This window comes from Podarcis melisellensis (genome assembly GCF_964234715.1).
Source record: "Podarcis melisellensis genome assembly, chromosome: 6".
Classification (NCBI taxonomy): Eukaryota; Metazoa; Chordata; class Lepidosauria; order Squamata; family Lacertidae; genus Podarcis; species Podarcis melisellensis.
The window spans coordinates 78,654,957-78,668,768 of NC_138538.1; the positions used below are offsets into that span (position 1 = coordinate 78,654,957).

The 13,812-nt window shown below is 41.6% G+C and overlaps 1 protein-coding gene and 1 long non-coding RNA gene across 5 annotated transcripts in view; both read right to left on the reverse strand.

Annotated features, from left to right (window-relative positions):
* Positions 1–13,812, reverse strand: part of VAV3 (vav guanine nucleotide exchange factor 3) — a 214,802-nt gene that overhangs the window by 51,815 nt on the left and 149,175 nt on the right. For all 4 annotated transcript variants that reach the window (XM_081917452.1, XM_081917449.1, XM_081917450.1 and 1 more), the window contains exons 18-19: positions 8,416–8,438; positions 5,380–5,425 (exon numbers count right to left, since the gene is read on the reverse strand). In XM_081917452.1, the coding sequence (XP_081773578.1) occupies positions 5,380–5,425; positions 8,416–8,438 (69 nt within the window). The remainder of the gene's footprint in view (positions 1–5,379; positions 5,426–8,415; positions 8,439–13,812) is intronic.
* LOC309373346 lies at positions 416–3,964 on the reverse strand. The gene is made up of 3 exons (XR_014169986.1): positions 3,489–3,964; positions 2,252–3,117; positions 416–1,989 (listed from the first exon to the last, which is right to left on the reverse strand). It is a non-coding gene; the product is annotated as an uncharacterized lncRNA (long non-coding RNA).

The following is a 13,812-nucleotide window of genomic DNA, read 5'->3' on the forward strand; positions in this document are numbered from 1 at the left end:
CGAACCCTGAGATCAGCCTCTGAGGCCCTTCTTTGTGCGCCTCCTTAGTGAGAGGTCCGGAGTGTGGCAACATGAGAATGGGACTTTTCTGCAGTGGCTACCCGTTTGTGGAATGCTCTCCCCAGGGAGGTTCGTCTGGCACCTTCATTATACACCTTTAGGCGCCAGGTGAAAACGTTCTCTTCAACCAGGCCTTCGGCTGGTGACATCCCATGACATTTTAAATGTGTTGTGGGAAGGAGAATTATTGGCTTGTTGTTGTTGTTTTTACTATGTACTTTGGGTTTTTTATATTGTGATTTTATGTTGTGAACTGCCCTGAGATCTATGGATGAAGGGTGGTATACAAATTTTAAAAAGGAAAGAAAGAAAGAAAGAAAGAAAGAAAGAAAGAAAGAAAGAAAGAAAGAAAGAAAGAAAGAAAGAAAGAAAGAAAGAAAGATTGCATATATTTACAACAAATAAAAACTCCCACCGTACTGGAGGCATAAATCTCTGCCAACTGTTACTATACATGAACAGAGTCAACGGAAGATGCACACAGCAGGTGGTCTGAGGACAAACATCTCAGCTTCTTAAAGGGGAGGGATTGTCTTAGGTTTCTGCCCTTTTCCCCTTCTTGGGCAGCAGTGGGAAACCTCCCGCTCATAGGCATAATAAGGCCTGGCATAGGCTTCTACTTTGGCTCACATGGCCACTTTCTCCAAACTACACCCACCTGTACCACACCTGGCATCCAATGTGCCATCAGGTGTGGAGCAGCTAAAGACATAGCTGCAAAGGAACCATCAGCAGACTTAAAGTGTGCTCCTGGCTGTTCTTTGGCCACCAAGGCTTTTTGTAAGTGTGAATCAGCTGATTGGCACTGATACCAAGGGAACTTTGCAATGCAGTCAGATCCTGCCCAAAGGGGCATGCTTTAAGTGTCAATCAGCTGATTAGTACTTATAGTAAGCCTTGCAATGAAACCCCTCCTTTGACTGCGCAGTTTGAAATTAAACTCTACGGACAAAGTGACATTTCTCAGTTGCAGACTAGCTTGAATTCAAACCTACTTGTAAAGGAAAGCACTTCATCTGACATCCATGGTGGCCTCAAGAGAGATAGATAGGTGAGTGGGCCACCCATCTGTCACAGTGGTTCTGGGGGGTATGTCAGGATCTGGCCTGCCAACTGAATCCACTTTAGGGCAGAGCATGGCAGCAGCTCCACACAGTTCCTTCAGCAAGCTACTGAAGCAGGATTTCCCCCCACAAGAGATAAGATCATTTAGCCTTCAGTAGTTTTACAAAGCTTTGTTAAGTCTCCGTGTGAGAAGTGCTTTGAAGCAGAAGTTAAATTATTACTGAATTAAGTAAATGAGTCGCCTTTGGTGGAGGGGAAATACTCCCTTTTGCTTTGTGTTAACGTTCTGTTATTATTTAAAGAACAGTAACGACAACAACATTCCTAACGTTCAGTGATTGATTTCTTGGTTAGGCTTCTGAGGAAGAGTGTGATAATTAATAACAGTAGTGATTACACTTGAGAATTACTGCAAGAGTCAAGTGTCCATTGTTACAGCACGTGGATCTCAAGGGGTGTCCAGAGCACAGTCTAGTCCTCCTGTGCTGGATGAGTTTCAGTTGGTAAGGCTTAAGGACATGGACAAGGTGATTGGAACGGTCAGGGCAGCCACTTGCATTCTGAACTCTTACCCCACCTGACTGATGGAAACCAGCAGGGAGGGAAAGCTGGCTGGACCAGGGAGGTGATTAATGCCTCCTTGTGAGAGAGAGGGTGTTCCCTGCCTGCTTGAAGGAGGCAGTGGTAAAACTACAGTACTCCTAAAGAAATCCTCCTTGGACTCAGAAAACCTACGTTACTACCGGCCAGTTGCTAATCTTCCCCTTCTCTGCTTTTGTAAGACTCGGCACTCAAAATACACAACAGGCCCTGACCATGAAGTATAATCAGGCAGAATCACCAAGTTCTGTGGAGAAAATAAAACTAACGAAATTTTTTGCTCTATAAGACTCACTTTTTCCCTCCTAAAAAGAAAGGGGAAATGTGTGTGCGTCTTATGGAGTGAATGCAGACTGCACAGCTATCCCAGAAGCCAGAACAGCAAGAGGGATTGCTGCTTTCACTGCGCAGCGATCCCTCTTGCTGTTCTGGCTTCTGAGATTCAGAATATATTTTTTTCTTGTTTTCCTCCTCGAAAAACTAGGTGCGTCTTGTGGTCTGGTGCGTCTTATAGAGCGAAAAATACGGTATATAGAAGCCAGACTTGCAAGAAAATGTCTTAACAAAAATAAGCCAGAGCAGCCCATGTGGTAGTACAAGACACATCTAAAAAAACAGGGAAATTTTGCTGCTGTTCCCCTTCCCTGCCCCATCGTCAACTTGAAGACAACAGCAAAAACTATCAGCCAAGTTGTACAGAGGCAGGATATTTGTCCATCTAGCAGTACACAGGCTTTAAAAAGTTGGTTGGAGGCAAGAGGCATGCTGGTTCTTGTCCTGCAACTGAGAGTTAATGTATTATTTTGGGGAGAGGCAGTATAGTTGGCATAACTGCAACAGTTGAAATAATACTGCCAAGCAATGAACAAGAGCTTTTACAGAAAATAAGCATATCAGATGGGGAAACCACTGAGTTGGTTTAATTGCCGTCGTTGAGTCATCTAGTTTTGTACCTAGCTGCAATCATCAGAGGCGCAAAAGATAACTTCTAACCTGCAGGGCTCAATGTAATTATGGGAGGTAGTTTAAAACTCTTTGTTTTGGTTTAGGGGTTGTTGTTTCTTTGCAACCGTCATGAGACACTTCAGCAGTGGACGTGCTAAGAGACTTAAGCTGCATGAATCATAAGGATAATGGCAGCTGTAAAAACAGATTCTGGAACTACACGTGCTCCACCATGAATAATTACTGGCATGGACCTGTGCAATCAGATTCCCGTTGTGACCAGAAGTAATGAAATATTACTCTCTTGGCATCAAGCAATTTTTAACAAATGGGTTAGGCCGATGGTTCTCAGACTGTGATGCATCATGGGGGAGGGTGAAGCAAAGTGGCTTCTGAAGGGGCAAGATCAATCCCGGTGTGCGCATGAGTTAACAGGAAAAATATGCTCTGTAGTGTGGATGACACAGGTGGCGCTGTGGGTTAAAGCCTCAGCGCCTAGGACTTGCTGATCGAAAGGTCGGCGGTTCGAATCCCTGCTGCGGGGTGCGCTCCCGCTGCTCGGTCCCAGCGCCTGCCAACCTAGCAGTTCGAAAGCACCTCCGGGTGCAAGTAGATAAATAGGGACCGCTTACCAGCGGGAAGGTAAACGGCGTTTCCGTGTGCAGCTCTGGCTCACCAGAGCAGCGATGTCACACTGGCCATGTGACCCGGAAGTGTCTCCGGACAGCGCTGGCCCCTGGCCTCTTAAGTGAGATGGGCGCACAACCCCAGAGTCTGTCAAGACTGGCCCGTACGGGCAGGGGTACCTTTACCTTTACCTTTAGTGTGGATGAAATGGAGCCCAGCACCAGGTACAATGCTTTTGATTAAAGCAATCCATTGGGCACAGGGCAAGCAAAATTGTATCATTGTGGAGAATAGCCACTCCACCTCCCTGTCCAATCTTGACAATGGGTGCTGGGCCAAAACATAGCTTGCTGCACCACCCAGCCAGGTTTCAGTAATAGGCACCAGATAGGCTCCTTCTTTCAGGACTTGGGAATCCTTAATTCCTTAAGTCCTTAATTCATTAGCCTCTGTGCCACACATTTAGAACTTTTCAATGTGGAAAAGTATCTCCAAGGGCACAGTGAAGCAACACTTGGCTTCAGTCAACAGCTATATTTCTTTCAAAATGCCCAATATGGTAAGGTTGTTTTTTTACAAAGGGAGTGGTTAATCAAGACAATTTAACCATTTGCATTTCAACTCCCATGCAACTGAGCAGGAAGTACAGCAGCTCTTTTTTCCTGCATATATGCTTAGTTATGGACTTGGAACTCCTGTTTCAGGTGCAAATCATTCTTACATTACTACATTTAACAACTCAATAATCTGACTTGCTTTTGAAAAAGAGCTCATAAAAAGAAGCAGAAAAGAAAAGAATCGCCCTCCTCGCACAGTTACTGTATACATGTGCATTCAACGCTTAAGAGAAAGAACTCGCATTTGATTTTATCAGTCAAACGACCAGAACTACATGTTTATTCAGTTAAACCACATTTGCAAAACCCCTGGTACTGCTTTCTTTGACAGAAACCTGGGTCTGGTGAGAGGTGGGGGAGACAGTTGTAGAGGGAATGAGGAGAAAGATTAAGAACATAAAAGTCAAAGTGCATTCTGTTTGGAGTCTTGCACCTCAAAATACCTAATACCTGCTGCCTTCAGACTCTATGAAAAACAGCAGCTGTTGAGAACAGAGTGTTGCAAGATTAGGCATCAATTTTAAAATACTTGCTCTGTTTAAGCAGCATAAGGTGAGGGAAGAGTTACCAAAAGCCCAGGGGCTTCTAGGTATGTAAGCACAGTTTAAGAGCACCACTTGTAAAAAGCAAAGCAGCAAAGCACACATACAAACACACACACACACACACACACACACACGGAGTTCAGATAGTCTTATGATAGTCATATGACTGTACCCTTGAAAACACGGTCAGGAAAGTGATTAGCAGCCTGAGAGCTTATTTGAATCCAAGCCATAGAATTCAGCAAAACTAAAAGGTCCCAGTGCTGAAATAACAATTTCCACTGGTGCAATATCAAAACACACTGCACTGACAGTCTTGACTGTTTCAGTGAATATAACAGCAGCTGCATGCAGGAGAGTGATACTACAACAGTACATGCAACTTTCTTTTAGTAGTAAGAAACTATTACACAGAGGTGCCTGCGGCCTCAACACTGGAAATATTTTAAGCAGGCTTAAAAACCTCTCGGATCACTTTCTCTTAATAGCTATTTTCTCAGAATTGGTTGCTTTCCTACGGATAGTGCAGATGGATGTTCATTTATTTTGATATTTTTAAACTTTTCCAACTTGTCTATGTTAGCTCTTGCTATGCATTTTTATTTTTACAGTTTTATTATGTTGTGAGTGGGCTAAGGTGGTGTACATATGATTGTATAAATGATATGGTAAGAAACTGGGAAGGGTATTGTATCTTGCTAGGCCTGTGGTAAAAGAATACAACAGACTTTTAAGATCAGACTTACATCTGCCAGCTTACATCTTACTGCTATCACTGAGATGCCTTGTGGGTCAGATTGGTGGAACTCGTTCCCCCAAAAGAAAGAAGCTGTATAAATAACATCTGATAATGAGATTCAAACCATTAATTATCCTGTGCTAATTCTAAAGTTTTAATGATGAAAAAGAGAAACACAGACCTGGGTCCATATGCCTGGAGCTCTTTCGGAGTCCATTTGGTCGTCTCTGTGTATTTGAAAAGCACAAGTTAGATACTTGTTTTGAAAACCCATTCCTATCCAGTTAGTCTCCACACTCCTTTGACTTTCCTAGAAGGGCTGGCCCAAGACATTTTGCTGTCCTCAGTGGAAGCCAAATAGTGCTTGCACACTCTCTCTCACCCTGGACAGGCACTGCAACAGTTCCTGCCCCCCTCATGTTGCATGTCACAGTGCCCAACAGGAGAAGCTGATGCAAAAAATTGTAATAATCCCCTCTTCCTAAAATTTACTTTCAAGGTAAGACATAAAATGTGTAGAAGTATGGAATATAAATTACAGACAAAGCTCACCACGTACAAAGAGTGTTGTTTCCCATCCCTCAGACGGACCATCTGTCATTAAAGGTTTCTGCAGAATTTACTTGGTATAGGCAGTGGTGAGAAGGTTGCATTTGTGTGTTTAAAAAAGCAGGCAGCTGTTACTCTGCAGAAGATGTTCTGCATGTCTGTTCTGCCCATGATCTCACTAAAAACGTGTACAGCTTCCCAATTTACATATAACTAAAGCCATTTTCACTTTCCAATAAAAAAGAAGAAGGCTTCAAAAGCTTCAATTTTCATTTACAGTGAAGCTCTAACTGACCACATAAAAGCGTATGAGGCTGTTGCAAATGTAATTATAATAAAAAGTAATTTCTACTTCACTTTTATGTTCCTTGCTAGAGTGGAAGAAATGAGCTGCAATTTTGAGAACGAACGGAGGCCCTGATTATTTTGCACGCTACATGAGATAATTCTGCAACAGCCGTTTACAGAAGAAGCTTCTTTTTAAATATTTTTATTAACCTCCAAGGCAAGTTTGGGAGGAAGGGGAAAGTAGAACATTACATAACATTACATAATAAATGACTACCTTAAAAGACCAAGTCAACAAGAGTCTTGAAAACTGCAGGGCCAAGAGGTGGCCCTGTACATTTTGGTGCTGAAAGCAGAATGTTCAGATGGGGGTTAAAAAAATCATCTCTTACTTTTTAACCACACTTGCCTGTTACAAGTTAGGAGGTACAATGTATGTTTTGAAACACTTAAAAATGCAGCAAAATATGCATTTTTGTAAAGTAATTAACAAATCGCTGCCCTGTAACACTACTCCAAACTCTACTGCCTGAGGCAGGCCAACCCAGCCTGCAAAGTAGTGGCGATGACTTCAGCAAGGCCTCCTCCACCAAGCTCTATGGAGGAGAAATGCTCTCAAGGAACATTCAGTAGCTTTGACATCACATCGCCAGACATAAGAAACATCATGTGCAAGCAAAAAAGACTCTGGTCAAGAGTGTGACACAAACAATAATTATACTGCAGTGAACTTCTCCCTCCTTCTTGGAGCTCTGCAATCAACCAACCTGTACTTTGAGATTATATAATCTCCTCAGGAAACAGAGCACCGTTTTACAGCCATGCGTGCCGAGCCTCTAGACTGAGAATTGTGCAGGCCCTACTAACCAACAGGAATTGGTGTGTAACGATTTGCACATGCAGGCACCACGTTGGCCTGAACCTTTGCACTGTCAAAGTAGGTGCAAGTCAGAGAGCCCCAACACCAACTGACACATGTTTTTTATGGGCTTTACTGCTTAGTAATCATTAACTGGCTCATTCACAGAAGAGCCTTCCAGGACATGGAAGCTCCCAGTGGTGTTCATCCTGGATTTACCACCTCAGGAGCCATCTCACTACTGTCCATCTATTTTGCAGAACGTAATGTTTTCCATTCCTGTGCATCAATGGAACAAGGGGCGGGCTTTTAGGTGGATCTTCTCAATAAGATTATTATTTTGCAGCCGCCCGCAACACCCTAAATCCAGCGCTGATGGAATCATCCCTAAGTGTCCAGCACTGTTACACAGAGAATGGAGAATATAATGCAAGGCAGAGAGAGAGAGAGAGAGAGAGAGAGAGAGAGAGAGAGAGAGAGAGAGAGAGAGAGAATTTCTAATTCCACTTTTATTACTTAAGACTTATTGAGAACCAACTTCATTTGCTTAAGGATCAATTGTTAGTTCCAAGTAATTTCCCTGTGTTGCCTCATTGCTGGAGAATGTATGGAAAATGCTGCTTAGGGGTAAATCCACACTTCCAATGAAGTCTTAAGCTCCCAGTTGACATAAATCCCCTTCCAAATGGAAATGAAACATGCTACCAAAAAATATAAGCATTGCATGGTATAATACAATGTACAGTTAAGTAACGCTCCCCAAGCAGCCTTTTCATTATCCGTGTTTAACTTAGCCCCACATTTCAGGGCAGTATAAAAGGATACAAGAGAATAAATGCAACATTTCCCCCCAAAACCAAGAGAAAAGAAACCTTTCTGCAAATGTACCAAAATTAACACAGTATTCTGGGATTATTGTCATCTCATGGAATATGTGCCCAATACCATTCTGTCACAATATTAAAGATTCTCCAAGTGATCCCATGGCAAAGAATTCAGCTTCAGAAATCAGCATTTCACTGCACATTTTACAGCACACAGATTGAGAATTGCTGAACTTTATACTCATGCATTACTCTTACATCAGTAGGTTGCAAAAAAATTAGACCACTTGTAATTCTTCTGCTAAATCCCATGGTAGTTTATCATACTGAACCATTACTTGGTTTTTTTATACATGTTCTGCTAATATCTTGAACACCAAGGAAGTCTAGAGAAAACATCAGCCCCATGAAATTAATAAGAAATCTGGGGCACGAGGCAACTTAAGTCTCCTTGTATTTTCCTTTTTCTAAAGAGTATTATACACTATCCCCACTGAAACCAATGGGACTTGAAAATTCGTAATCTTGAGCAGATTCAACACTTTCACTATCTTTTTAATCCAATTTTGCCAGAGCACAAGCACAAAATGCCTTAAGTGATCCCAGCACTAACACCAAAAAATAACAATGAAAAATGGAACATTTTAGATCAGCCACAAAATAAATGTCAACCCAAACTTCAAAAAGTTGCACTTACCTCATGTTTCAGGGTCCCGGGTTCTGAAACAAACGTAAAAATTGGCATGGTCAGAAACTGAAAGTTCACTCCGTTCAACAGTAATTCCTTGCTGTGCGGTTTGGTGAGAGTACACGGAGCTGCTTTGTTTAGCTAGCTGATACCTGTTTTATGCTCCACCAGCCCTGGGGCTCAGCTCGTTATTTTGCAAACTGTGTTCACTTAGTTTTATTGGCTCAGGTTAAGCAGCACTGAACAGCCATAAACAGATTCAAGTTTATGCTTAACTCTGACGACACGCAGCTTTCCAAACCAACAAATCAGCTATATACATTCTGAAATAGTTTGATGAAAGGGAAAACTCAGAAGCTCAGACTTTACAGATTCAACATTTGCACTGCAGTGCAAGACTTCAGGAGACAGCATGGGAGCTTCTCTTGCCAAAGGAAATGAATCTGGGAAGTATTACATCAGAGAATGCAAAATCCTTATTTATTTTGCATTCTGACAATAATGTTTTCCAAGAGGTTTTTGCATTCATACAATATATTGTGATGCCATAGATATTCCCAATAAAATAACTTGTTATGCTGGAATTTGGACTCTCTTATGTGAAGTACAAGCATACATAAAGCAGTAGCAACAAATACAATTACTAAGAGCTGTACTTTTCATTGCTGTAAATGTTTTGAAAAGTCAAGGAAACTTCAGCCATATGAGGTGGGGATGCCCATACACAAAAGTTTATCGGAAGAAAATGAACATTTTAAGAAAGAAATTATCAAACACTATACTATTAGACTTGCTACCTGTTTTTCAACCTAATATGAAAGGAATGTAAGGTTAGTTATATATGGTAACAACTGCTAGTTTTTACTAAATATTGGAAACTGCCAACACCAAACTTAAATGTTTTTTATAGATATATAACAGGGTTTTTTTTTAATAGATATATATCAGAGGAGAATTGTCAAAAAATTGATAGGCAAATGGTCACTGTTTATTGATTTTTGTAACCTGAATTTATTAACGGTAAGCTGGCAATTATGCTCTAATATGCATAATTTTGAAAAGGTGTTTTAATAATGTTACTTTTAGGTTAGAGTGAGTTGCATCAAAGCTGCAGGAGGAGCATTTCGCTTGCACAGTAGGACTTCCCCATGCTATCCTCTCCCTGCGCGCGCACACGCACACACACACACAGCTCCAGAAGGTCTTTCAACACTTTGGAGCAGATTATCAGGGTGCATAAGGAGCTGCAAGGGAGAGGAGGGGGAAGTCCCACTGTGCAAGTGGAAGCCTTTTGTATGAGCAGAACAGCAGGGGCGAATACAACCCAGTATCAACAAACTTGAAAGCATGCTACAAAATTAATCTAGCTTTACCTTAATTTTTTCTAAAGTGTATTAATTGTAGACACCCTCTCTTGTTTTGTTTTTGTTTTTTAAATTAAGACAAGGCTACAGGCTGGTCTACTACCCTTGGCGTAGTCATCACTTACTGACTGCAGCATCAAGTAGTGACTAGCACTTCTGTTTGAACAATCATAGATTGTGCACCACAGATAGCCCTTAAGTATCACTTCTTATTACCGCAAATACAATGGCCTGCATCCAAATAACAGAGGAATCAGCTTTGTGCATCCCAAGGGAGTTTGAATTCACATTTATCAAACAGTAGTTCTTTTTGGAAGGGAGCTTCAGAATCAGATTGCGTCATGGCACTGGTAGAAGGGGTGGAGTGGGGGGATTCAATCAAATATCTCACCGGCCATACCCCAAGCCATTGCGGCTTGGAAGAAGGAAGAAGAAGCTCTAAGTTTTGCAGATGGGTATCGAAGATTAAGAAGAGGTTTCTGGCTTTCCCAAGTAGCTGTAAATATTGTTTAGTACTAAACTGATGTTCTGCTGGGCTAGGGCTACCTTCTCTCTTTCAATTCCAACTGTATGTTTATAAAGTAGATATTGCAAAAACAAGAATCTGGACAGAAAGGAGGAAAAGAAACCAGAATTCTGCAGCTGGCTGACATAAAGCAGTCTTGTTGTACGGTTGTGCTGGTAGTTTTAAGGCACTAATCCTGCTTTAAAGACAAGCACTGTCTTATTGGTATGCATATATATATCTATATATATATATACAGATAGATATACACATACACACACGCGCACACACACCCGCCACACACACACTCTGCTTATATACATGTAAATCAACAAATGCTGCAAAACACACCCAAAGAGCACAATCATATTTATACTACTCAAAAGATAAGCCCCACTGTATTCAATGGAGTTTTCTCCATAGTAAGTTTGTTGAAGATTGCAGCCTAAATCTCCAAATAATATCTTGTCATAATAAAACTGATCCTGCAACACTACTGTACCAGCTTCCCACTACGTAGGAAAGTGGAGAGTTTAAAACAACACTATTTCTTATAAAAAGACAGAGAAAACTAAGAAAGAAACTGCATGAGCCACATCTAAAATGGCCACTCCTATGAACAAAGTTCAACTTTGGGCATTTTTTTAAATGTATGCTCAGAGTATACAGTCCAAGACATGAGTGGGCCTGCCCTCCACTTTATTTGAATAGCTTATCTTGAAATGAAGTACAACTCATACTGTTTGGCAATACATATTACGTAATGCAACTGCTAGATCTGTTTATTTCTAGGCAGGTTTCCAAGTTTTATCCCTGCACTTTGCCTAACTGAAAACATAATATTGAATAGACCACTTTGGAAACATCAAGTCCAAACTGGTCTTAAGAACATGAGAATCTCCTTGTGGGATCACACCACCGACTTAGCAATCCATCTCTCACACCTGGCAGCCAAATGCCCTTAGGACACAATGTCTCAAATCTCAACATGGTGAACTTAAAAATGCATGCCTCTGCGACATTTTAGATGTACACATAAAACCACAACATGTATGCACAGCCAAACACACACAATGCCATGGTTCTGTGTTGCATCTGCATGTTACTAAAACAAGGGAAGGCATGAGGGCAGCCAAGCTTGGCTGAGGGCCAGTTCACACATTACATTTGATATCTCAGCATTTGAGATGTTTCAAGTGTATGTGTGAAAGCAGCAATGTGTTCACCATAGATGTAGGCTCACAAGGGAACCATGAACTGCCTGTACACACCGAGGCAGATTTGCCTCTACTAATGTATGGATTGGCCCTTACACATGGCAACTATGAAGACTGAATATTTCTACCTATTTTTGTCAACTTTTAGCTCTACATTCATCCCTTTTAAACAGTAATACAAAAGGATACTTGCTGATACTACCTCTGATTAAATCAGATTCAGCTTACCACTGGTCTGGTAAAATATGTCTCCATCAACCTCTGCAGGATTAAATCTTGCCAAGGTACATTCATTCGTCTTATCGCATAAACTTCTAATTAGAAGTTCAGGAAGAAGGTTCCACTTTCCTTTCTTTTCCAGTTATCTACCTGACAGGTAGCCAGGATGGAAAGCGGTGTCAGTGCGTGTGTGTGTGTCTGTGTGTGCAATAAAGCAATCAGTGGTTCAGCAAAGAGTTGGGGAGCACCTCAGTCTACACTTGAGCAACAAGTTGCTGAAAAAGAAACCCTATTAGCTCCTTGTATCACATCCTGACTCCTGCTGTACAGGCTCCTCTTTCTGGTCATCTGCAGACTCGGCATTGAAGATGGCAAAGGCTAAACCAGCAACTCTCTCCCTTGCAAGCTACCAAGATGGTGCAGGGAATTATAGGGTTCAGTCTCCTTGCCAGAGCCTCTGGCTTGAGACTGGTGCAGCCTTATGCAAGCATCTGCTACTGAGCTTCATTTTGGGATGCAAACAGATTTTCTAATCACAAAATGCAAATATCATGCAGGGTTTTTTAGCCACCCTCAAATTAACCACCCTGAAGCCCTGATTAATGAATAGACTGACCAGATACAAAAGAACAATGTTCCTGTACCTATAATAGTTCTTCAGAAGCAGCAATGTAAGCAGGTGAAAAGTTGCATCTTCAGAAATTATCTTGGACACAGCTATTAAAAGGTACAGGAGCCCTGTACTTATTTGCATTTTGTCACCCTATCAACTATACTAAGGTTTGCATATTCTTCCCAAGTCCTTTTCAGGGTGCAATTAAACCATTTCAGTTTGAAGGCTAGAGGCACAGATCACACATAGACAGCCTTGTGGATTAAGGAATTGAATAAATTATCATTTTACAACAACAAAGCGGCAATATGTTCTTTTTCAGCTTTATTTAAAACCTCTGTCCAATTTCCTAAAATTAGAAATGCATTAAAAATGACCTAATCGTGAACATACTTAGATTGTTTTGTCAAAAGCATAACGGTTTTCAGCTCTGGCATCTAATCTGAATAAAATCTAAAGGGAAGGGGGAAAATTGAAATGCTCTCCACAAAGGCCTGGTTGAGACACAACACTAATCTATAGTTTATTTAACCCTGAGTTTATTGTTGGCTTACAAACCTTGGTTTGTTTTAACTATGGCTTTGTGTTATGTGCAAACACAGCACCTTATCTGAACGATGGTTTGTTTGACCACCCTACCCCAGCCACACATGAAGCTACAAGAACAGCAGAAGTGAGAATGCTGCTGCTACCTATAAATGCAGGCTGGTGGATGAAGCTGATTATCTCTGTTGTATTTCAATTGTCTAGATCTGCTGCAATTTATTATACTACCCACATGATGTTGTTCTCGTTTATAGTGATGTTTTAAGAGGATCTCTTATCTATTTGTTTTGAGTTATTTTAAATGTGGATTTTTACATTCTTTTTGCATTTATTTGTGATTTTTATGATGCTGTAAAATGCTCAGAGATTTCTTTGAAATATGGAGTGGTATATAAAATACCTAAATAAATAAAGCACAGCATAAGGCAAGAACAGCTAAAATAAAGGAAACCTGGCCGGGGGGAGGGGGGACGGGACAAGTCATGGTCTGCTTGATAATCCGTGGGAAAACTTGTGGTTAATTTGTGGCTTGTTAAACAAACCATGGGACACGGGTGGCGCTGTGGTTTAAACCACAGAGCCTAGGGCTTGCCGATCAGAAGGTCGGCGGTTTGAATCCCCGCAACGGGGTGAGCTCCCGTTGCTCGGTCCCTGCTCCGGCCAACCTAGCAGTTCAAAAGCACGACAAAGTGCAAGTAGATAAATAGGTACCGCTCTGGCAGGAAAGTAAACAGTGTTTCCATGCACTGCTCTAGTGCACCAGAAGCGGCTTAGTCATGCTGGTCACATGACCCGGAAGCTGTACGCCAGCTCCCTCGGCCAGTAAAGCGAGATGATAACCGCAACCCAAGATTCGTCCGCAACTGGACCTAACGGTCAGGGGTCCCTTTACCTCTACCTAAACAAACCATGGCATAGCATTTTGTGTGGACCTGGCTGTTT